Here is a 21,881-nt window from a genome sequence, read left to right as displayed (position 1 = left end):
CAGAAAAAGTAGTAACAAAAGGTATACGCGTAAAGGGAGCCTTACCCTTCTTCTTATCTAACCATTGATAATTCAATGCATTCGACAGATGTTTCTGTATAAGTTTAGAGGGATACCCCCTTTGTCTAAATTTATATGTCATCTCCTGATACCTATTAGACAGTTTGTCAGAGTCCTGCACTATACGCTTGACTCTAAGAAACTGTCTATATGGCAGAGAATCAACAGTTGATCTTGGATGGCAGCTTTCATACCTCATGAGATTATAACAATCTGTAGGTTTGATATATAAATCCGTACTAAGATGGTTCCCCACCACCTGAACCATTGTGTCAAGAAATTGAACTTCTTCTGTGGAAGATGTAAGAGTGAAGCTGACACCCGGATCAATCTGGTTGAGAAAGTAGTAAAAATCATGTAAAGTGGACTCATCACCTGTCCAAATCAGAAAAATATCGTCGATGTATCGCCACCACCCCAGCACATGGCTGAAGTGGTGGGACACATAGACATACTGTTCATCCAAGGCAGCCATGAAAATATTTGCATATGTGGGCGCCACGTTAGAACCCATGGCGGTCCCACGAAATTGCAAATAGTATTGATCCATAAAAGAGAAGTAGTTATGCCGCAAAACTAGGTTAAGCAGATCAATGATGAAATCCTGACACTTTCTAGTATGTTGACCCTGAGTGTAAAGATTTTTGTACTCCAACAATGTTGGCACACCTCCCTCTATTATATTGTTGTCTTATCGCTCCCATGAATTCATTATAAGTATTGTCGTCAGACATATTGAGTGTTTACTCTATCTGAGGCTATAGTATAGCAAGTTCCTGTGTATGAATAGGAGTATTATTTTTATTATATTTTCCAAGATGCATTATATATAATTAATATATATATATATATATATATATATATATATATGTAACACATTCTTAAATATTGTATCCTCAGGGGGTTATTCTTTGTTTTGATCTATTAGATATATCCGATGTGGACTGCGCATGACAGGTGAGATAGCACTCTTTCTCTTCTGTCTGACGTCCCCGCGTTTCTTTTGGAGCGCACACGTGATCAGCACGGTGACGCTCTTTGGAGCGCTCACCTGACCAGCGTGGTGATGCACTTTAGTCACGTGGGGTCAGCCGATGATAGTGAGTGATTGGCGCTACTTGTGACATGGTCATTGGCCCATGGAGGACGCGATGGCTCACACTATGAGCCACCAACGATGCAGCAGGTGTTTTCTGTTGATATTATATTTATCACAGCTGACGCTGTTGATTTTTAATTGCACTAGGCACTTTTTACAGGTGTAATCACTTACCTATGAACAGGCACTTTATATTATATGTTTTTTTATAACACTAAAGGATGAATTTATATATATGATTTATCAACTGCTACAATATGAACTTTCACACTATGGATTAGTGATGCACTTTGAATTGTGGTCATTATATGTGTTATTTTTTTTATATATATTAATCATGTATTATTGATACTCAATTATGCACTATTGGTTTGCAATTATGTAATCATGTATCTTTATCACTATGTGGGTATTTAAACCCCTGTGAGACATCATTTGTTTGCTTGACAAAGGCCCCATTGAGCTGGGCTGAAACGTTGCGACTGGGGTAATAAACGGGTCCACCACCCTCACCTTCTTTGGAGTGCTGCCTCAATTTTTGTTTTTCGGAGAGAGATTAGATAGATTAGAGAGATTAGATAGATTAGAGAGAGATAGAGAGCTAGATTAGAGAGATTCGAGAGAAATAAGAAAGATTAGATAGATTAGAGAGAAATTAGAGAATGATTAGATATATTAGAGAGATTAGATAGAATACAGATAGATTAGATAGGAAACAGTTAAGCAGCACCCCTTAAAAAGATGAAAAATAAGATGCAACTACTCCTCCAAGAATCACAAACTAATATCGACAATGGAAAAGGAAAAAAGAGGCAGCGCTCCAAATGAGATGAAAACGTGGACTGTTTTATTCACCCATAATGCTACAGCTACTTTTTTTTATCTTTTTTGGAGTCCTGCCCCTTTTTCCCCTTTTTTTATATCTATAGACAGAGATACAGATGTATCTAAAGATATATTTATATAACGCACACTCACACATTTAGTTTCTAATCTAAACCTTTTAGATTAGATTCCTTTTTGATTTTTAAGATATTTGTTTGCTGTCAGTGAATGAGAACACACCTGTTTACATTCAGGGGCCCTACATACCTAGGATGTGATTGTGTCTAGCCTGGGTAATAATCTGTGAGATAAAACATCACCAGCAGCTGCACAAATGTCTCGTAGTTTGCCACAATGTATCCGTCTGGAGTCCAGATTCTTAACTTCAGACAGCAGTGCCTAGACTGGATACATTTGTAGCAAATGGATTCTACTAAATCTCCACAGATGAAGAAGCGCCCACTTGTGGTTTGATTGACAGGGCCTGATATCATACCTGGCCCTCCAGCCTGCGCCACTGTTCAGAGTAGCTGCGCAGGCGGCAGTGCTTCTGGGTAGGGGCGCATAAGCAGTCGTTGCTTCTGAAGCTGAATGTGAGCTTCTGCCCTGCTACTCATAGCGGCACAGGCAAGAGATTGACAGGGCCTGGCGGGATGTCCGGCTCTGTCAATAAAACTGCAGTTGGGCATAGGTAATGAAGTCTTGCTAATGAGACAGATCGATTCGCTCATCCCCGATTTGTATCTGCTTCTCAGTTGATCGATGTACTGGTTTTCTGTCTCTAAGGCTTCATGCACACGACCATATTTCGGTCCATATATTAAGTGTCCGCAAAATACGGATGCCTTCTGTGTGCAGTCCACATTTTTCTCACTCCAAACAATAGAAATGAATAGAACGTGTTTTATCATTTTTGAAATGGCCACACAGAGCCACACAAAATAAGGTTCTGTGCATAAGGCCTTAATGAGTGTTCACTGACAGCAAACAGATATCTTGAAAATATTTGATGTAAGCACTGCTTGAACATTTATATAAAATTTCTTTAAAAAAAACGTTTAATTGTAATGTGATGCATTTGTAGTAGTGCTAACCCTGTTTAGATTAGCCTTTGGGATATCCATTTTTTACTGTCCAGAAAAAAACGTTAGGGGTTTTCCGGGAATAATGTCTTTTCTATAATGACTACAGTCTGCCTCTGTAAACGGAAGATCCATATTAACCTTCTTCCCACCGCTCCGGTCCTCTGCGCTGGTTACTGAATGTCAGTGTCTACATCCAGTGCTATATGGCCATGGTCACATGCTCCGCCGCTGCAGCCAGGGGCTGGCTTCAGCAGTGATGTGGCCACAAGCAGGACATCACTGCTGAACCCAGTTATTGGCTCTAGATGAGCATGTTACTATGCCTTCGCAGTGCTGGATGTAGACACAGCGTCGACCGGAAAAAGGACAAGCGGGAGCCAGCATGGAGGACCGCAGAGGTGGGAAGAAGGTAAGTATGAATCTTCCGTTTACAGAGGCAGACTGCAGTCATTATAGAAAAACAACTCATTTCTAGAAAACTCCTTTAACCACCTCAGCCCCCATGGCTTAAACACCCTGAAAGACCAGGCCACTTTTTACACTTCTGACCTACACTACTTTCACCGTTTATTGCTCGGTCATGCAACTTACCACCCAAATTAATTTTACCTCCTTTTCTTCTCACTAATAGAGCTTTCATTTGGTGGTATTTCATTGCTGCTGACATTTTTACTTTTTTTGTTATTAATCGAAATTTAACGATTTTTTTGCAAAAAAATGACATTTTTCACTTTCAGTTGTAAAATTTTGCAAAAAAAAACGAGATCCATATATAAATTTTGCTCTAAATTTATTGTTCTACATGTCTTTGATAAAAAAAAAATGTTTGGGTAAAAAAAAAATGGTTTGGGTAAAAGTTATAGCGTTTACAAACTATGGTACAAAAATGTGAATTTCCGCTTTTTGAAGCAGCTCTGACTTTCTGAGCACCTGTTATGTTTCCTGAGGTTCTACAATGCCCAGACAGTACAAACACCCCACAAATGACCCCATTTCGGAAAGTAGACACCCTAAGGTATTCGCTGATGGGCATAGTGAGTTCATAGAACTTTTTATTTTTTGTCACAAGTTAGCGGAAAATGATGATGATTTTTTCTTTTTTTTTTTCGTACAAAGTCTCATATTCCACTAACTTGTGACAAAAAATAAAAACTTCCATGAACTCACTATGCCCATCAGCGAATACCTTGGGGTGTCTTCTTTCCAAAATGGGGTCACTTGTGGGGTAGTTATACTGCCCTGGTTTCTAGGGGCCCAAATGTGTGGTAAGGAGTTTGAAATCAAATTCTGTAAAAAATGACCAGTGAAATCCGAAAGGTGCTCTTTGAAATTAGGGCACCTTTGCCCACCTAGGCTGCAAAAAAGTGCCCCACATGTGGTATCGCCATACTCAGGAGAAGTTGGGGAATGTGTTTTGGGGTGTCATTTTACTTATACCCATGCTGAGTGAGATAAATATCTTGGTCAAATGCCAACTTTGTATAAAAAAATGGGAAAAGTTGTCTTTTGCCAAGATATTTCTCTCACCCAGCATGGGTATATGTAAAATGACACCCCAAAACACATTCCCCAACTTCTCCTGAGTACGGAGATACCACATGTGTAACACTTTTTTGCAGCCTAGGTGGGCAAAGGGGCCTATATTCCAAAGAGCACCTTTCGGATTTCACTGGTCATTTTTTGCACATTTTGATTTCAAACTTCTTACCACACATTTGGGCCCCTAGAATGCCAGGGCAGTATAACTACCCCACAAGTGACCCCATTTTGGAAAGAAGACACCCCCAGGTATTTCGTGATGGGCATAGTGAGTTCATGGAAGTTTTTATTTTTTGTCACAAGTTAGTGGAATATGAGACTTTGTAAGAAAAAAAAAAAAAAAAAATCATCATTTTCCGCTAACTTGTGACAAAAAATATAAAATTCTAGGAACTCGCCATGCCCCTCACGGAATACCTTGGGGTGTCTTCTTTCCAAAATGGGGTCACTTGTGGGGTAGTTATACTGCCCTGGCATTTTCCAGGGGCCCTAATGTGTGGTAAGTAGGTAAATGACCTGTGAAATCCAAAAGGTGCTCTTTGGAATGTGGGCCCCTTTGCCCACCTAGGCTGCAAAAAAGTGTCACACATGTGGTATCGCCGTATTCAGGAGAAGTTGGGCAATGTGTTTTGGGGTGTCTTTTTACATATACTCATGCTGGGTGAGAGAAATATCTCGGCAAAAGACAACTTTTCCCATTTTTTTATACAAAGTTGGCATTTGACCAAGATATTTATCTCACCCAGCATGGGTATATGTAAAATGACACCCCAAAACACATTGCCCAACTTCTCCTGAGTACGGCGATACCAGATGTGTGACACTTTTTTGCAGCCTAGATGCGCAAAGGGGCCCACATTCCTTTTATGAGGGCATTTTTAGACATTTGGATCCCAGACTTCTTCTCACGCTTTAGGGCCCCTAGAATGCCAGGGCAGTATAAATACCCCACATGTGACCCCATTTTGGAAAGAAGACACCCCAAGGTATTCAATGAGGGGCATGGCGAGTTCATAGAAAAAAAAATTTTTTGGCACAAGTTAGCGGAAATTGATTTTATTTATTTTTTTCTCACAAAGTCTCCCTTTCCGCTAACTTGGGATAAAAATTTAAATCTTTCATGGACTCAATATGCCCCTCACGGAATACCTTGGGGTGTCTTTTTTCCGAAATGGGGTCACATGTGGGGTATTTATACTGCCCTTGGCATTCTAGGGGCCCTAAAGCGTGAGAAGAAGTCTGGAATATAAATCTCTAAAAAATTTTACGCATTTGGATTCCGTGAGGGGTATGGTGAGTTCATGTGAGATTTTATTTTTTGACACAAGTTAGTGGAATATGAGACTCTGTAAGAAAAAAAAAAAAAATTTCCGCTAACTTGGGCCAAAAAAATGTCTGAATGGAGCCTTACAGGGGGGTGATCAATGACAGGGGGGTGATCAGGGAGTCTATATGGGGTGATCACCCCCCTATAAGGCTCCATTCAGATGTCCGTATGTGTTTTGCGGATCCGATCCATGTATCCGTGGATCCATAAATCATACGGACATCTGAATGCAGCCTGACAGGGTGGGTGATCAATGACAGGGGGGGTGATCAATGACAGGGGGGGTGATCAATGACAGGGGGGTGATCAGGGAGTCTATATGGGGTGATCACCCCCCCTGGAAGGCTCCAGGGAGACGCCTGTATGTGTTTTGCGGATCCGATCCATCTATCAGTGGATCCGTAAAAATCATGCGGACGTCTGAATGGAGCTTTACAGGGGGGTGATCAATGACAGGGGGGGTGATCAGGGAGTCTATATGGGGTGATCACCACAGTCATTGATCACGCCCCTGTAAGGCTCCATTCAGACGTCCGTATGCGTTTTGCGGATCCGATCCATCTATCAGTGGATCCGTAAAAATCATGCGGACATCTAAATGGAGCTTTACAGGGGGGTGATCAATGACAGGGGGGTAATCAATGACAGGGGGGTGATCAAGGAGTCTATATGGGGTGATCACCACAGTCATTGATCACGCCCCTGTAAGGCTCCATTCAGACGTCCGTATGCGTTTTGCGGATCCGATCCATCTATCAGTGGATCCGTAAAAATCATGCGGACATCTCAATGGAGCTTTACAGGGGGGTAATCAATGACAGGGGGGTGATCAGGGAGTCTATATGGGGTGATCACCACAGTCATTGATCACCCCCCTGTAAGGCTCCATTCAGACGTCCGGATGCGTTTTGCGGATCCGATCCATCTATCAGTGGATCCGTAAAAATCATGCGGACGTCTGAATGGAGCTTTACAGGGGGGTGATCAATGACAGGGGGGGTGATCAATGACAGGGGGGGTGATCAATGACAGGGGGGGGATCAGGGAGTCTATATGGGGTGATCACCCCCCCTGGAAGGCTCCAGGGAGACGCCTGTATGTGTTTTGCGGATCCGATCCATCTATCAGTGGATCCGTAAAAATCATGCGGACGTCTGAATGGAGCTTTACAGGGGGGTGATCAATGACAGGGGGGGTGATCAGGGAGTCTATATGGGGTGATCACCACAGTCATTGATCACGCCCCTGTAAGGCTCCATTCAGACGTCCGTATGCGTTTTGCGGATCCGATCCATCTATCAGTGGATCCGTAAAAATCATGCGGACATCTGAATGGAGCTTTACAGGGGGGTGATCAATGACAGGGGGGTAATCAATGACAGGGGGGTGATCAAGGAGTCTATATGGGGTGATCACCACAGTCATTGATCACGCCCCTGTAAGGCTCCATTCAGACGTCCGTATGCGTTTTGCGGATCCGATCCATCTATCAGTGGATCCGTAAAAATCATGCGGACATCTCAATGGAGCTTTACAGGGGGGTAATCAATGACAGGGGGGTGATCAGGGAGTCTATATGGGGTGATCACCACAGTCATTGATCACCCCCCTGTAAGGCTCCATTCAGACGTCCATATGCGTTTTGCGGATCCGATCCATCTATCAGTGGATCCGTAAAAATCATGCGGACGTCTGAATGGAGCTTTACAGGGGGGTGATCAATGACAGGGGGGTAATCAATGACAGGGGGGGGATCAGGGAGTCTATATGGGGTGATCACCACAGTCATTGATCACGCCCCTGTAAGGCTCCATTCAGACGTCCATATGCGTTTTGCGGATCCGATCCATCTATCAGTGGATCCGTAAAAATCATGCGGACGTCTGAATGGAGCTTTACAGGGGGGTGATCAATGACAGGGGGGTAATCAATGACAGGGGGGTGATCAGGGAGTCTATATGGGGTGATCACCACAGTCATTGATCACGCCCCTGTAAGGCTCCATTCAGACGTCCATATGCGTTTTGCGGATCCGATCCATCTATCAGTGGATCCGTAAAAATCATGCGGACATCTAAATGGAGCTTGACAGGGGGGTAATCAATGACAGGGGGGTGATCAAGGAGTCTATATGGGGTGATCACCACAGTCATTGATCACGCCCCTGTAAGGCTCCATTCAGACGTCCGTATGCGTTTTGCGGATCCGATCCATCTATCAGTGGATCCGTAAAAATCATGCGGACATCTCAATGGAGCTTTACAGGGGGGTAATCAATGACAGGGGGGTGATCAGGGAGTCTATATGGGGTGATCACCACAGTCATTGATCACCCCCCTGTAAGGCTCCATTCAGACGTCCATATGCGTTTTGCGGATCCGATCCATCTATCAGTGGATCCGTAAAAATCATGCGGACGTCTGAATGGAGCTTTACAGGGGGGTGATCAATGACAGGGGGGTGATCAATGACAGGGGGGGTGATCAATGACAGGGGGGTGATCAGGGAGTCTATATGGGGTGATCACCCCCCCTGGAAGGCTCCAGGGAGACGCCTGTATGTGTTTTGCGGATCCGATCCATCTATCAGTGGATCCGTAAAAATCATGCGGACGTCTGAATGGAGCTTTACAGGGGGGTGATCAATGACAGGGGGGGTGATCAGGGAGTCTATATGGGGTGATCACCACAGTCATTGATCACGCCCCTGTAAGGCTCCATTCAGACGTCCGTATGCGTTTTGCGGATCCGATCCATCTATCAGTGGATCCGTAAAAATCATGCGGACATCTAAATGGAGCTTTACAGGGGGGTGATCAATGACAGGGGGGTAATCAATGACAGGGGGGTGATCAAGGAGTCTATATGGGGTGATCACCACAGTCATTGATCACGCCCCTGTAAGGCTCCATTCAGACGTCCGTATGCGTTTTGCGGATCCGATCCATCTATCAGTGGATCCGTAAAAATCATGCGGACATCTCAATGGAGCTTTACAGGGGGGTAATCAATGACAGGGGGGTGATCAGGGAGTCTATATGGGGTGATCACCACAGTCATTGATCACCCCCCTGTAAAGCTCCATTCAGACGTCCATATGCGTTTTGCGGATCCGATCCATCTATCAGTGGATCCGTAAAAATCATGCGGACGTCTGAATGGAGCTTTACAGGGGGGTGATCAATGACAGGGGGGTAATCAATGACAGGGGGGTGATCAGGGAGTCTATATGGGGTGATCACCACAGTCATTGATCACGCCCCTGTAAGGCTCCATTCAGACGTCCATATGCGTTTTGCGGATCCGATCCATCTATCAGTGGATCCGTAAAAATCATGCGGACGTCTGAATGGAGCTTTACAGGGGGGTGATCAATGACAGGGGGGTAATCAATGACAGGGGGGTGATCAGGGAGTCTATATGGGGTGATCACCACAGTCATTGATCACGCCCCTGTAAGGCTCCATTCAGACGTCCATATGCGTTTTGCGGATCCGATCCATCTATCAGTGGATCCGTAAAAATCATGCGGACGTCTGAATGGAGCTTTACAGGGGGGTGATCAATGACAGGGGGGTAATCAATGACAGGGGGGTGATCAGGGAGTCTATATGGGGTGATCACCACAGTCATTGATCACGCCCCTGTAAGGCTCCATTCAGACGTCCATATGCGTTTTGCGGATCCGATCCATCTATCAGTGGATCCGTAAAAATCATGCGGACATCTAAATGGAGCTTTACAGGGGGGTGATCAATGACAGGGGGGTAATCAATGACAGGGGGGTGATCAAGGAGTCTATATGGGGTGATCACCACAGTCATTGATCACGCCCCTGTAAGGCTCCATTCAGACGTCCGTATGCGTTTTGCGGATCCGATCCATCTATCAGTGGATCCGTAAAAATCATGCGGACATCTCAATGGAGCTTTACAGGGGGGTAATCAATGACAGGGGGGTGATCAGGGAGTCTATATGGGGTGATCACCACAGTCATTGATCACCCCCCTGTAAGGCTCCATTCAGACGTCCATATGCGTTTTGCGGATCCGATCCATCTATCAGTGGATCCGTAAAAATCATGCGGACGTCTGAATGGAGCTTTACAGGGGGGTGATCAATGACAGGGGGGGTGATCAATGACAGGGGGGGTGATCAATGACAGGGGGGTGATCAGGGAGTCTATATGGGGTGATCACCCCCCCTGGAAGGCTCCAGGGAGACGCCTGTATGTGTTTTGCGGATCCGATCCATCTATCAGTGGATCCGTAAAAATCATGCGGACGTCTGAATGGAGCTTTACAGGGGGGTGATCAATGACAGGGGGGGTGATCAGGGAGTCTATATGGGGTGATCACCACAGTCATTGATCACGCCCCTGTAAGGCTCCATTCAGACGTCCGTATGCGTTTTGCGGATCCGATCCATCTATCAGTGGATCCGTAAAAATCATGCGGACATCTAAATGGAGCTTTACAGGGGGGTGATCAATGACAGGGGGGTAATCAATGACAGGGGGGTGATCAAGGAGTCTATATGGGGTGATCACCACAGTCATTGATCACGCCCCTGTAAGGCTCCATTCAGACGTCCGTATGCGTTTTGCGGATCCGATCCATCTATCAGTGGATCCGTAAAAATCATGCGGACATCTGAATGGAGCTTTACAGGGGGGTAATCAATGACAGGGGGGTGATCAGGGAGTCTATATGGGGTGATCACCACAGTCATTGATCACCCCCCTGTAAGGCTCCATTCAGACGTCCATATGCGTTTTGCGGATCCGATCCATCTATCAGTGGATCCGTAAAAATCATGCGGACGTCTGAATGGAGCTTTACAGGGGGGTGATCAATGACAGGGGGGTAATCAATGACAGGGGGGTGATCAGGGAGTCTATATGGGGTGATCACCACAGTCATTGATCACGCCCCTGTAAGGCTCCATTCAGACGTCCATATGCGTTTTGCGGATCCGATCCATCTATCAGTGGATCCGTAAAAATCATGCGGACGTCTGAATGGAGCTTTACAGGGGGGTGATCAATGACAGGGGGGTAATCAATGACAGGGGGGTGATCAGGGAGTCTATATGGGGTGATCACCACAGTCATTGATCACCCCCCTGTAAGGCTCCATTCAGACGTCCATATGCGTTTTGCGGATCCGATCCATCTATCAGTGGATCCGTAAAAATCATGCGGACGTCTGAATGGAGCTTTACAGGGGGGTGATCAATGACAGGGGGGTAATCAATGACAGGGGGGTGATCAGGGAGTCTATATGGGGTGATCACTACAGTCATTGATCACGCCCCTGTAAGGCTCCATTCAGACGTCCGTATGCGTTTTGCGGATCCGATCCATCTATCAGTGGATCCGTAAAAATCATGCGGACGTCTGAATAGAGCTTTACAGGGGGGTAATCAATGACAGGGGGGTAATCAATGACAGGGGGGTGATCAGGGAGTCTATATGGGGTGATCAGGGATGATCAAGGGTGAATAAGGGGTTAATAAGTGACAGGGGGGGGTGTAGTGTAGTGGTGCTTGGTGCAACATATTACTGAGCTGCCTGTGTCCTCTGGTGGTCGATCCAAACAAAGGGGACCACCAGAGGACCAGGTAGCAGGTATATTAGACGCTGTTATCAAAACAGCGTCTAATATACCTGTTAGGGGTTAAAAAAATCACATCTCCAGCCTGCCAGCGAACGATCGCCGCTGGCAGGCTGGAGATCCACTCGCTTACCTTCCGATCCTGTGAACGCGCGCGCCTGTGTGCGCGCGTTCACAGGAAATCTCGCGTCTCGCGAGATGACGCGTATATGCGTGACTGTGCGCAGCGCTGCCACCTCCGCAACGCGAATCTGCGTTAGGCGGTCCGGAGGTGGTTAAAGGGGTATTCCTGTTATGTGAAGTTATCCCCTATCCACAGGATAGAGCGGTGGGGGTCCTACAGCTGGGACCCACTGATCATCAGAATGTTGACCCCATACCCTGTGGAGCCCTGTGAAATTAACGGAGCGGGTCCCCATTCTCCTGTACGACGGCGTCCCAGAGATAGACTATCTTGTGGATAGGGGAAAATTTCACATAACCAGAAGGGCATCTGTCAGCAGATTTTTACCTATGAAACTGGCTGACCTGTTATATGTGCGCTTGGATGCTGAAGGCATCTGTGTTGGTCCCATCTTCATATGTGTTCACATTGCTGAGAAAAATGATTTTTTTAATGTATGCAAATGAGCCTTTAGGAGCAATGGGGGCGTTGCCGTTACACCTAGAGACTGCTTTCTCTGCAACTGACGTGCCTCGGCACATTGGTTGACAGGGCCAGGCGTTATGATGTTTTCACTGCCTGTCAAACAAAGTGCAGAGAGCGCCATAATTGCAGAGAGAGCAGAGACTCTATCTAGGTTTAACGGCAACGCCCCCATTGCTCCCAGAGGCTCATTTGCATATATTAAAATATGTTTCTCAGCAATGTGGGCACATATGAACATGGGACCAACACATATGTGTATGCCTTTAGCCGTCAAGGGCACATGGAACAGGTCAGCCAGGTTCATGGGTACAAATCTGCTGACAGATGCCCGTTAATTAGACTAGATTTTCTGTGCCGTCTCAAGAACACTGTGGATACTTGTGGCCTTATCTGGGCTCTTATGAGCTATATTTGCAGAAAGGAAGATTTTCCTGTGTCATGGTGTGTGGACATTGTGACCTGCTCTCCTCTTCCTTCTAATTGTAACAATTTTGTTTGCATCTTAATTATTGTGCTGCTGTGGCCAGTGCCTATGAACGCCTGATGAATGTAATTACACTGATTTGTCATGTTCTACCAAACCAATAATTGTCCCTGTTAACTTCACATCTAGTAGTTAATTTCTTATTAGAAATAATTTTTTTTTGTAATGCATTTTCCAGTGAATGTCATATTAACATGCGCTGTGCTTAAATAATAAATCTGTTCTGGTTTTCACTCTATTTAATCCCTTTAGGACCAAGGCATTTTTGGGCTTAAAAGAAATCTGTCGGCAACTTTTTGCATATAAAACTAATGGCATGGTGCTGCTAGTCACATTACACATTACATTACATAAACTTTCAGCAGGGCCTCTTTACAGAAATAAAACTTAAAGGGAGTCTGTCATCAGCATTTCACTTTTTTAACCCTTCCCACAGCTCCCTAGCATGCTTACATTTAATAAAAACGTTACCTCTGGCATCAATCCTGGACTTATAGAACCCTCAAAAACGATCTTTATAACTTATGCAAATGAGGGCTCGCAAGTGCCCAGGGCGGCGTTACACTCGTAGGTGCCCTGCTTGCTCAGCCTTTTCATTGCGTCCCCCCGCCCCTTCCTACCCTCCGCCCTCCCATCCTTTCCCTCTGACCGCCTAATAAGAAAAATGAATAGATAGTTTTTCTTTATAAAAACACATCAGACCCCCTGCCCATCAGTCCCCAACACCCTTCGTTCCTCCCTGTGCAATCAGCCCAAGTGCATCAGTTCCCCACAGTGCCATCAGCTCCATTCCCCACAGTGCCATCAGCTCCACTATCCCCCTGTGCCATCAGCTCCACTATCCCCCAGTGCCATCAGCTCCCCCGTGCCATCAGCTCTGTTCCCCCAGTGCCTTCAGCTCTCCCCCACCCCAGTGCCTTCTGCTCCACTCCCCCAGTGCCATCAGCTCTCCCCACCCAGTGTCATTAGCTCTCCCCACCCCAGTGACATCAGCTGTCCCCCACCCCATTGCCATCAGCTCCACTCCCCCAGTGCCTTCAGCTCTCCCCACCCAGTGTCATTAGCTCTCCCCACCCAAGTGACATCAGCTCCACTCCCCCAGTGCCTTCAGCTCTCCCCAACCAGTGCCATCAGCTCTCCCCCACCCCAGTGCCATCAGCTCTCCCCCACCCAGTGCCTTCATTTTGCCTGATCAGTCAAAATGACTGAACTGAAGACATCCTGATGCATCCTGAACGGATTGCTCTCCATTCAGAATGCATGGGGATATGCCTGATCAGTTCTTTTCTGGTATAGCGCTCCTGTGACGGAACTCTATGCCGGAAAAGAAAAACGCTAATGTGAAAGTAGCCTTAGTCGCGCCCCCACCCCCTCAGTATCACCAACTTACGTTTCCAGCAGGACCGCCGCCGACACTCCATCGTTCTGTGCTGCTCTGGGCCTGACGTCACACAGCGCGTCAGGTCACTGCGTGGGTACGTCAGGAGGTCTGTGCAGCACGGGACCATGGATGTGCTGTGGAGTGTCCGGAGGCCCCCTGCTGGAAAGGTCAGTATTCCGAGCGCATTGCAGTCCAGCGAGATGCCCAATTTTCCAGGAAACTGAGCAGAACAGTAAATTCACTGCTTGTCGCAGAGGAACGTCTTTATTGTAGGTTATGCAAAGAAACAATGTGTAACCTGATGAAACAGATTTTGATGCCCCCAAAACGCGTTGTTTCTGTGCATAACCTATAATAACGAAGTTCTCATCTCATCCAATCTGCAAGTTGCGTTGGTTCCTTTGCGCCCAAGCAGTTAATTTACTGTTCTTCTCCAGACAGAAGTAGTGAGCCAAGATGTATATAGATAGATATAAATTGATAATATATATATATATATATATATAAATCTCATCATGCTCAAGATTTCAGTGATGCTGGGTGATTATGTTTCCAAGCTAAGGGGATGTCAATCAAAGTAAGATGGACAGGTTTGGACCGGTGACCGCATTACCGTGAGACAATAGATTACCCCAGGATCCTCATTTATATACAGACAGGTACTTTTTTTTTAAAGTTTTGTTTCTGCAAAAGGCACTGCTGACGGTGTTACCGGAGACATGATTGATTTCAGTGTAATGTGCCCTGCAGCTCCATCCCATTAGTTTCATATGCCAAGTACATGTTGGTGACAGGTTCCGTTTAAGGGGCAGAGAAATATTTAGGCTTTTCTTCTTGGTATTCTGGATTGTAAAAGACTTTTGCATTGAGATGACTAAATGAGGCCATTGTTTTTCTATTGTTTTTTTTTTCACTTCCATTGGTCAGTAATCATGCCAGGGTGTATGTAGTTAGTGAAATGAAACCAAATTCTCAATTGAATTTGGTTACCTGGTTGATTTAGTGGCCATATAGGGCTGAACAACATTTTTCCTTCAATAATCATTATTCAGTAACAAAATTTAGCGTTTTCTTGGGTTACATTATATGTGTCTAATTTTGTCTGTCTTTGAAGATCTGAAACATTCATGTGTGATGAATGTGTAAAAATAGAAGAAAGTGGAAGGACCAAATACTTTTTGTCAGCACCGTACTTTAAAACTGATGTGCATACAATTTTAGAGCAATTTAGATAAAAAGAAGGAAAACACAAATGCAAAACTAAATGTTTTATGCAGTCACTAAATATTAAGAACCTTTTGCTCTAATGTAAATTTGGTAGTGTCAGTACTGCACGCTATTAGGTTAAATGTTTTTCAGTAAGCTTTCTTGTTTTTCTATAGATTGCCCTGTTCATATGGCAGAAAGTTGATGCCCTGGAGCTTACATCGGTTCCAGAGTTTTGCACAGAAGATCCAAAGTCTCCGAAAGCAGCAGAATGCGCCACCACTTTCACCAACACCATACCAGTCTGTGTGAGTATTAATTTCGTGCAAGTTTAGGAAACAACATACAGTATTCTTTTGCTGTTGGAAGTAGTAACATCTTTGTGTGTGTTCTTGTTTTAGTGACAGTGTAAATTGAGTGCACCCAGCTGCATGCTGTGCTGAGGAAGAAGTTCACTAGCCTCCAGCAGAGAGCTTGATAACTTATTAAAGTGTAGAAACAGCAAGCGGTAATATTCTAAGGCCACATGCTTGTGGTGTGTATTATGTGCAGATATTTGTGTGGAAAATGCACTGCATAATACAGTAATAGCTTAAAAGGTTTATCCCATGACCAATGTAAAAACTGAAAATCAGACATCATATAGTGCATGACAACCTTTTTCTAACAAAGCTAGAACCAGCCTTGTACCTCACATGGATCCAGAGATTTCCCCATTCATTGCTCTGGTATATTTATATCAAGCTGACAGCTCAAGGGGAGTGTCTGTTCCGCTGCATCTCAGGGGGCGTGTCTCAGCTGTCCCTATCACAGCTCAGGAGGCAGTTGAAGGATGAAACTGAGCATGTGCGGCCTTCTCAGTGAGCAGGACAAAGAAATAAGAAAGAAAAAAACACAGCAGGTGGCACTATACAGATACATTTTAATGAATAACTCAGTGGCTATTCAAAATTTTTAATTACATGGAATTACAAAAGTATTAACATCCAAGTGCTGGATTGAAAACTGTACAATATTTTTTCATAGGACAACTCTTTTAACCCCTTAGGGACCCATGTTGTACCGGTACGAATTCTTAAGGACACATGACGTATCGGTACATCATGTGTTTTTCCGATAACCGCCACCCGGCGGGCTGTGATCGGAACAAGGTGCCTGCTCAAATCATTGAGTGCGGCAGGGGTGCCATTGGGTCCCCATGGGGCTGTGGGGGGGACACGATGGCATGGAAGGCAGCGCGATGCCCTCCTGAGGCATCTGCTCAAATACCTGGTGCGGCAGGGGTGCCATTGGGTCCCCATGGGGCTGTGGGGGGGACACGATGGCATGGAAGGCAGCGCGATGCCCTCCTGAGGCATCTGCGCTGCCTTCCGGTGAAGACCCTGTGAGATACAAAGTTGAAAAAATAAAGTTTTCCCCCCAAAAAAATTAAAAGTTTCAAGTAAAAATAAACAAAAACGTCATTTTCCCCAAATAAAGTAAAAAAAAATTGGTAAAAATTAGGGGAAAAAAAAAAACTATACATATTAGCTATCGCCGCGTCCGTATCGACCGGCTCTATAAACATATCACATGACCTAACCACTCAGATGAACACAGTAAAAAATAAAAACTGTGCTAAATAAACTATTTTTTTTGTCACCTTACATCACAAAAAGTACAACAGCAAGCGATCAAAAAGGCGTTTGCCCACCAAAATAGTACTAATCTAACCGTCACCTCATCCCGCAAAAAATAAGCCCCTACCTGAGACAATCGCCCAAAAAATAAAAAAACTATGGCTCAGAATATGGAGACACTAAAACATAATTATTTTTGTTTTAAAAAAGCTGCTATTGTGTAAAACTTACATAAATAAAAAAAAGTACACATATTTGGTATTGCCGCATTCGTATTGCCCGGCTCTATAAAAATATAACATGACCTAACCCCTCAGATGAACACCGTAAAAAATAAAAAATAAAAACTGTGCTAAATAAACCATTTTTTGTCACCTTACATCACAAAAAAGTGTTATAGCAAGCGATCAAAAAGTCATATGCACCCCAAAATAGTGCCAATCAAACCGCCATCTCATCCCGCAAAAAATTAGACCCTACCTAAGATAATCGCCCAAAAACTAAAAAAACTATGGCTCTCAGAATATGGAGACACTAAAACATGATTTGTTTTTTGTTTCAAAAATTATATTATTGTGTAAAACTTACATAAATAAAAAAAAGTATACATATTTGGTATCGCCGCATTCGTATCACCCGGCTCTATAAACATATCACATGACCTAACCCCTCAGATGAACACCGTAAAAAATAAAAAATAAAAACTGTGCTAAATAAAAAAAAAAAATTGTCACCTTACATCACAAAAAAGTGTAATAGGAAGCGATCAAAAAGTCATATGCACCCCAAAATAGTGCAAATCAAACCGTCATCTCATCCCGCAAAAATCATACCCTACCCAAGTAATCGCTTAAAAACTGAAAAAATTATGGCTCTCAGACTATGGAAACACTAAAACATGATTTTTTTTTGCTTTAAAAAAGGAAATCATTGTGTAAAACTTACATAAATAAAAAAAAAAGTATACATATTAGGTATCTCCGCATCCGTGACAACCTGGTCTATAAAAATATCACATGATCTAACCTGTCAGATGAATGTTGTAAAAAACAAAAAATAAAAACGGTGCCAAAACAGCTATTTCTTGTTATCTTGCCCCACAAAAAATGGAATATAGAGCAACCAAGAATCATATGTACCCTAAACTAGTACCAACAATACTGCCACCCTATCCCGTAGTTTCTAAAATGGGGCCACTTTTTTGGAGTTTCTACTCTAGGGGTGCATCAGGGGGGCTTCAAATGGGACATGGTGTCCAAAAAAAAGTCCAGCAAAATCTGCCTTCCAAAAACCGTATGGCATTCCTTTCCTTCTGCGCCCTGCCGTGTGCCCGTACAGCTGTTTACGACCACATATGGGGTGTTTCTGTAAACTACAGAATCAGGGCCATAAGTATTGAGTTTGGTTTGGCTGTTAACCCTTGCTTTGTGAAAGTAAAAAAAATATTAAAATGGAAAATCTGCCAAAAAAGTGAAATTTTGAAATTGTATCTCTATTTTCCATTAATTCTTGTGGAACACCTAAAGGGTTAACAACGTTTGTAAAATCAGTTTTGAATACCTTGAGGGGTGTAGTTTCTTAGATGGGGTCACTTTTATGGAGTTTCTACTCTAGGGTTGCATCAGGGGGTTTCAAATGGGACATGGTGTCAAAAAAACCAGTCCAGCAAAATCTGCCTTCCAAAAACCGTATGGCATTCTTTTCCTTCTGCGCCCTGCCGTGTGCCTGTACAGTAGTTTACAACCACATATGGGGTGTTTCTGTAAACTACAGAATCAGGGCCATAAGTATTGAGTTTGGATTGGCTGTTAACCCTTGCGTTGTAACTGGAAAAAAAATTATTAAAATGGAAAATCTGCCAAATTCTTGTGGAACACCTAAAGGGTTAACAAAGTTTGTAAAATTAGTTTTAAATACCTTGAGGGGTGTAGTTTCTAGAATGGGGTCATTTTTGGGTGGTTTCTATTATGTAAGCCTCGCAAAGTGACTTCAGAACTGAACTGGTCCCTAAAAATTGGGTTTTTGAAAATTTCTGAAAAATTTTAAGATTTGCTTCTAAACTTCTAAGCCTTGTAACATCCCCAAAAAATAACATTACATTCCCCATATGTCTACTTCATGTTTGGATCATTTTGGGAATGATAAGTAGTAACTATTTTTGGAGGTATTACTATGTATTATAGAAGTAGAGAAATTGAAACTTTGAAATTTGCAATTTTTCAAAAAATTTTGGTACATTTTGGTATTTTTTTAAAAATAAAAATGAATTTTTTTTACTTCATTTTATCAGTGTCATGAAGTACAATATGTGATGAAATAACATTCTCAGAATGGCCTGGATAAGTCAAAGCGTTTTAACCACCTCAACTCTCCTAGCTTAAACCCCCTTAATGACCAGACCACTTTTTACAATTCTGTACTACACTACTTTCACGGTTTATTGCTCGGTCATACAACTTACCACCCAAATTAATTTTACCTCCTTTTCTTCTCACTAATAGAGCTTTCATTTGGTGGTATTTCATTGCTGCTGTCATTTTTACTTTTTTTGTTATTAATCAAAATTTACCAAATTTTTTGCAAAAAATGTCATTTTTCACTTTCTGTTGTAAATTTTTTCAAATAAAACTACATTTATATATAAATTTTTCTCTAAATTTATTGTTCTACATGTCTTTGATAAAAAAATGCAATAAGTGTATATTTATTGGTTTGCGCAAAAGTTATAGCGTTTACAAACTATGGTACAAAAATGGGAATTTCTGCATTTTGAAGCAGCTCTAACTTTCTGAGCACCTGTCATGTTTCCTGAGGTTCTACAATGCCCAGACAGTAGAAACATCCCACAAATGACCCAATTTTGGAAAGTAGACACCCTAAGGTATTCGCTTATGGGCATAGTGAGTTAATAGAACTTTTTATTTTTTGTCACAAGTTAGCGGAAAATTATGATATTTTTTTTTTTCTTACAAAGTCTCATATTCCACTAACTTGTGACAAAAAATAAAAACTTCCATGAACTCACTATGCCCATCACGAAATATCTTGGGGTGTCTTCTTTCCAAAACGGGGTCACTTGTGGGGTAGTTATACTGCCCTGGCATTTTAGGAGCCCTAATGCGTGAGAAGTAGTTTGAAATCCAAATGTGTAAAAAATGCCCTGTGAAATCCTAAAGGTGCTCTTTAGAATTTGGGCCCCTTTGCCCACCTAGGCTTCAAAAAAGTGTCACACATGTGGTATCGCCGTACTCAGGAGAAGTTGGGCAATATGTTTTGGGGTGTCTTTTTACACATGCCCATGCTGGGTGAGATAAATATCTCTGTCAAATGACAACTTTCTATAAAAAAATGAGAAAAGTTGTCTTTTAGAGAGATATTTCTCTCACCCAGCATGGGTATATGTAAAAAGACACCCCAAAACACATTGCCCAACTTCTCCTGAGTATGGCGATACCACATGTGTGACACTTTTTGCAGCCTAGGTGGGCAAAGGGGCCCAAATTCCAGAGAGCACCTTTAGGATTTCACAGGGCATTTTTTACACATTTTGATTTCAAACTACTTCTCATGCATTAGGGCCCCTAAAATGCCAGGGCAGTATAACTACCCCACAAGTGACCCCATTTTGGAAAGAAGACACCCCAAGGTATTCCGTGAGGGGCATGGCGAGTTCCTAGAATTTTTTTTCTTTTGTCACAAGTTAGCGGAAAATGTTGATTTTTTTTTTTTCTTACAAAGTCTCATATTCCACTAACTTGTGACAAAAAATAAAAACTTCCATGAACTCACTATGCCCATCACGAAATACCTTGGGGTGTCTTATTTCCAAAATGGGGTCACTTGTGGGGTAGTTATACTGCCCTGGCATTTTAGGGGCCCTAATGCGTGAGAAGTAGTTTGAAATCCAAATGTGTTAAAAATGCCCTGTGAAATCCTAAAGGTGCTCTTTAGAATGTGAGCCCCTTTGCCCACCTAGGCTGCAAAAAAGTGTCACACATGTGGTATCTCCGTACTCAGAAGAAGTAGGGCAATGTGTTTTGGGGTGTCTTTTTACATATACCCATGCTGGGTGAGAGAAATATCTCTCTAAATGTCAACTTTTCCCATTTTTTTATACAAAGTTGTCATTTGACAGAGATATTTATCTCACCCAGCATTGGTATATGTAAAAAGACACCCCAAAACACATTGCCCAACTTCTCCTGAGTACGGCGATACCACATGTGTGACACTTTTTTGCAGCCTGGATGCGCAAAGGGGCCCAAATTCCTTTTAGGAGGGCATTTTTAGACATTTGGATTCCAGACTTCTTCTCACGCTTTAGGGCCCCTAAAATGCCAGGGCAGTATAAATACCCAACATGTGACCCCATTTTGGAAAGAAGACACCCCAAGGTATTCCATGAGGGGCATGGCGAGTTCATCGATTTTTTTTTTTGGCACAAGTTAGCGGAAATTGTTTTTTTTTGTTTTTTCTCACAAAGTCTCTCTTATCGCTAACTTGGGACAAAAATTTCAATCTTTTATGGACTCAATATGCCCCTCAGCGAATACCTTGGGGTGTCTTCTTTCCAAAATGGGGTCATTTGTGGGGTGTTTGTACTGCCCTGGCATTTGAGCGTCTCCGCAATCATTATATGTATGGCCAGCATTAGGAGTTTCTGCTATTCTCCTTATATTGAGCATACGGGTAGTGAGATTATTTTTTTTCGTTCAGCCTCTGGGCTAACATTAACTTTATATAACATTTGAACGGAACATTAACTTTTATAAACTTTATTTCACTTTTTGAACAGAACATTAACTTTTTTGCTTACCGGTGATTTTTTAAATATTTTTTTTACCTTTTATAGAACAAACCTCTCCTTCCCCATGGGACAATGTGCAAAGCGCAAATCGCCCAGAGATGTGGCGAAGTACATTATGCACTTTGTCCCAGGTGAAAGGAGAGGTTTGCAGCAGCTGTGATTGAAAGGGCCCTAATAGCCCTGTGT

General features: G+C 43.3%; 1 protein-coding gene across 1 annotated transcript in view; it reads left to right on the top strand.

Annotated features, from left to right (window-relative positions):
• The window catches only part of B3GLCT (beta 3-glucosyltransferase), a 587,625-nt gene that overhangs the window by 465,923 nt on the left and 99,821 nt on the right, over positions 1 to 21,881 (top strand). Inside the window, exon 9 of the mRNA XM_040426156.1 lies at positions 15,446 to 15,577. Within this exon, the coding sequence (XP_040282090.1) occupies positions 15,446 to 15,577 (132 nt within the window). The remainder of the gene's footprint in view (positions 1 to 15,445; positions 15,578 to 21,881) is intronic.

The sequence above is a fragment of the Bufo bufo genome, chromosome 3, assembly GCF_905171765.1.
Source record: "Bufo bufo chromosome 3, aBufBuf1.1, whole genome shotgun sequence".
NCBI classification, from domain to species: Eukaryota; Metazoa; Chordata; class Amphibia; order Anura; family Bufonidae; genus Bufo; species Bufo bufo.
Note: the sequence above shows the minus strand (reverse complement) of the source record. Positions and strands in the feature narration are given on the sequence as shown.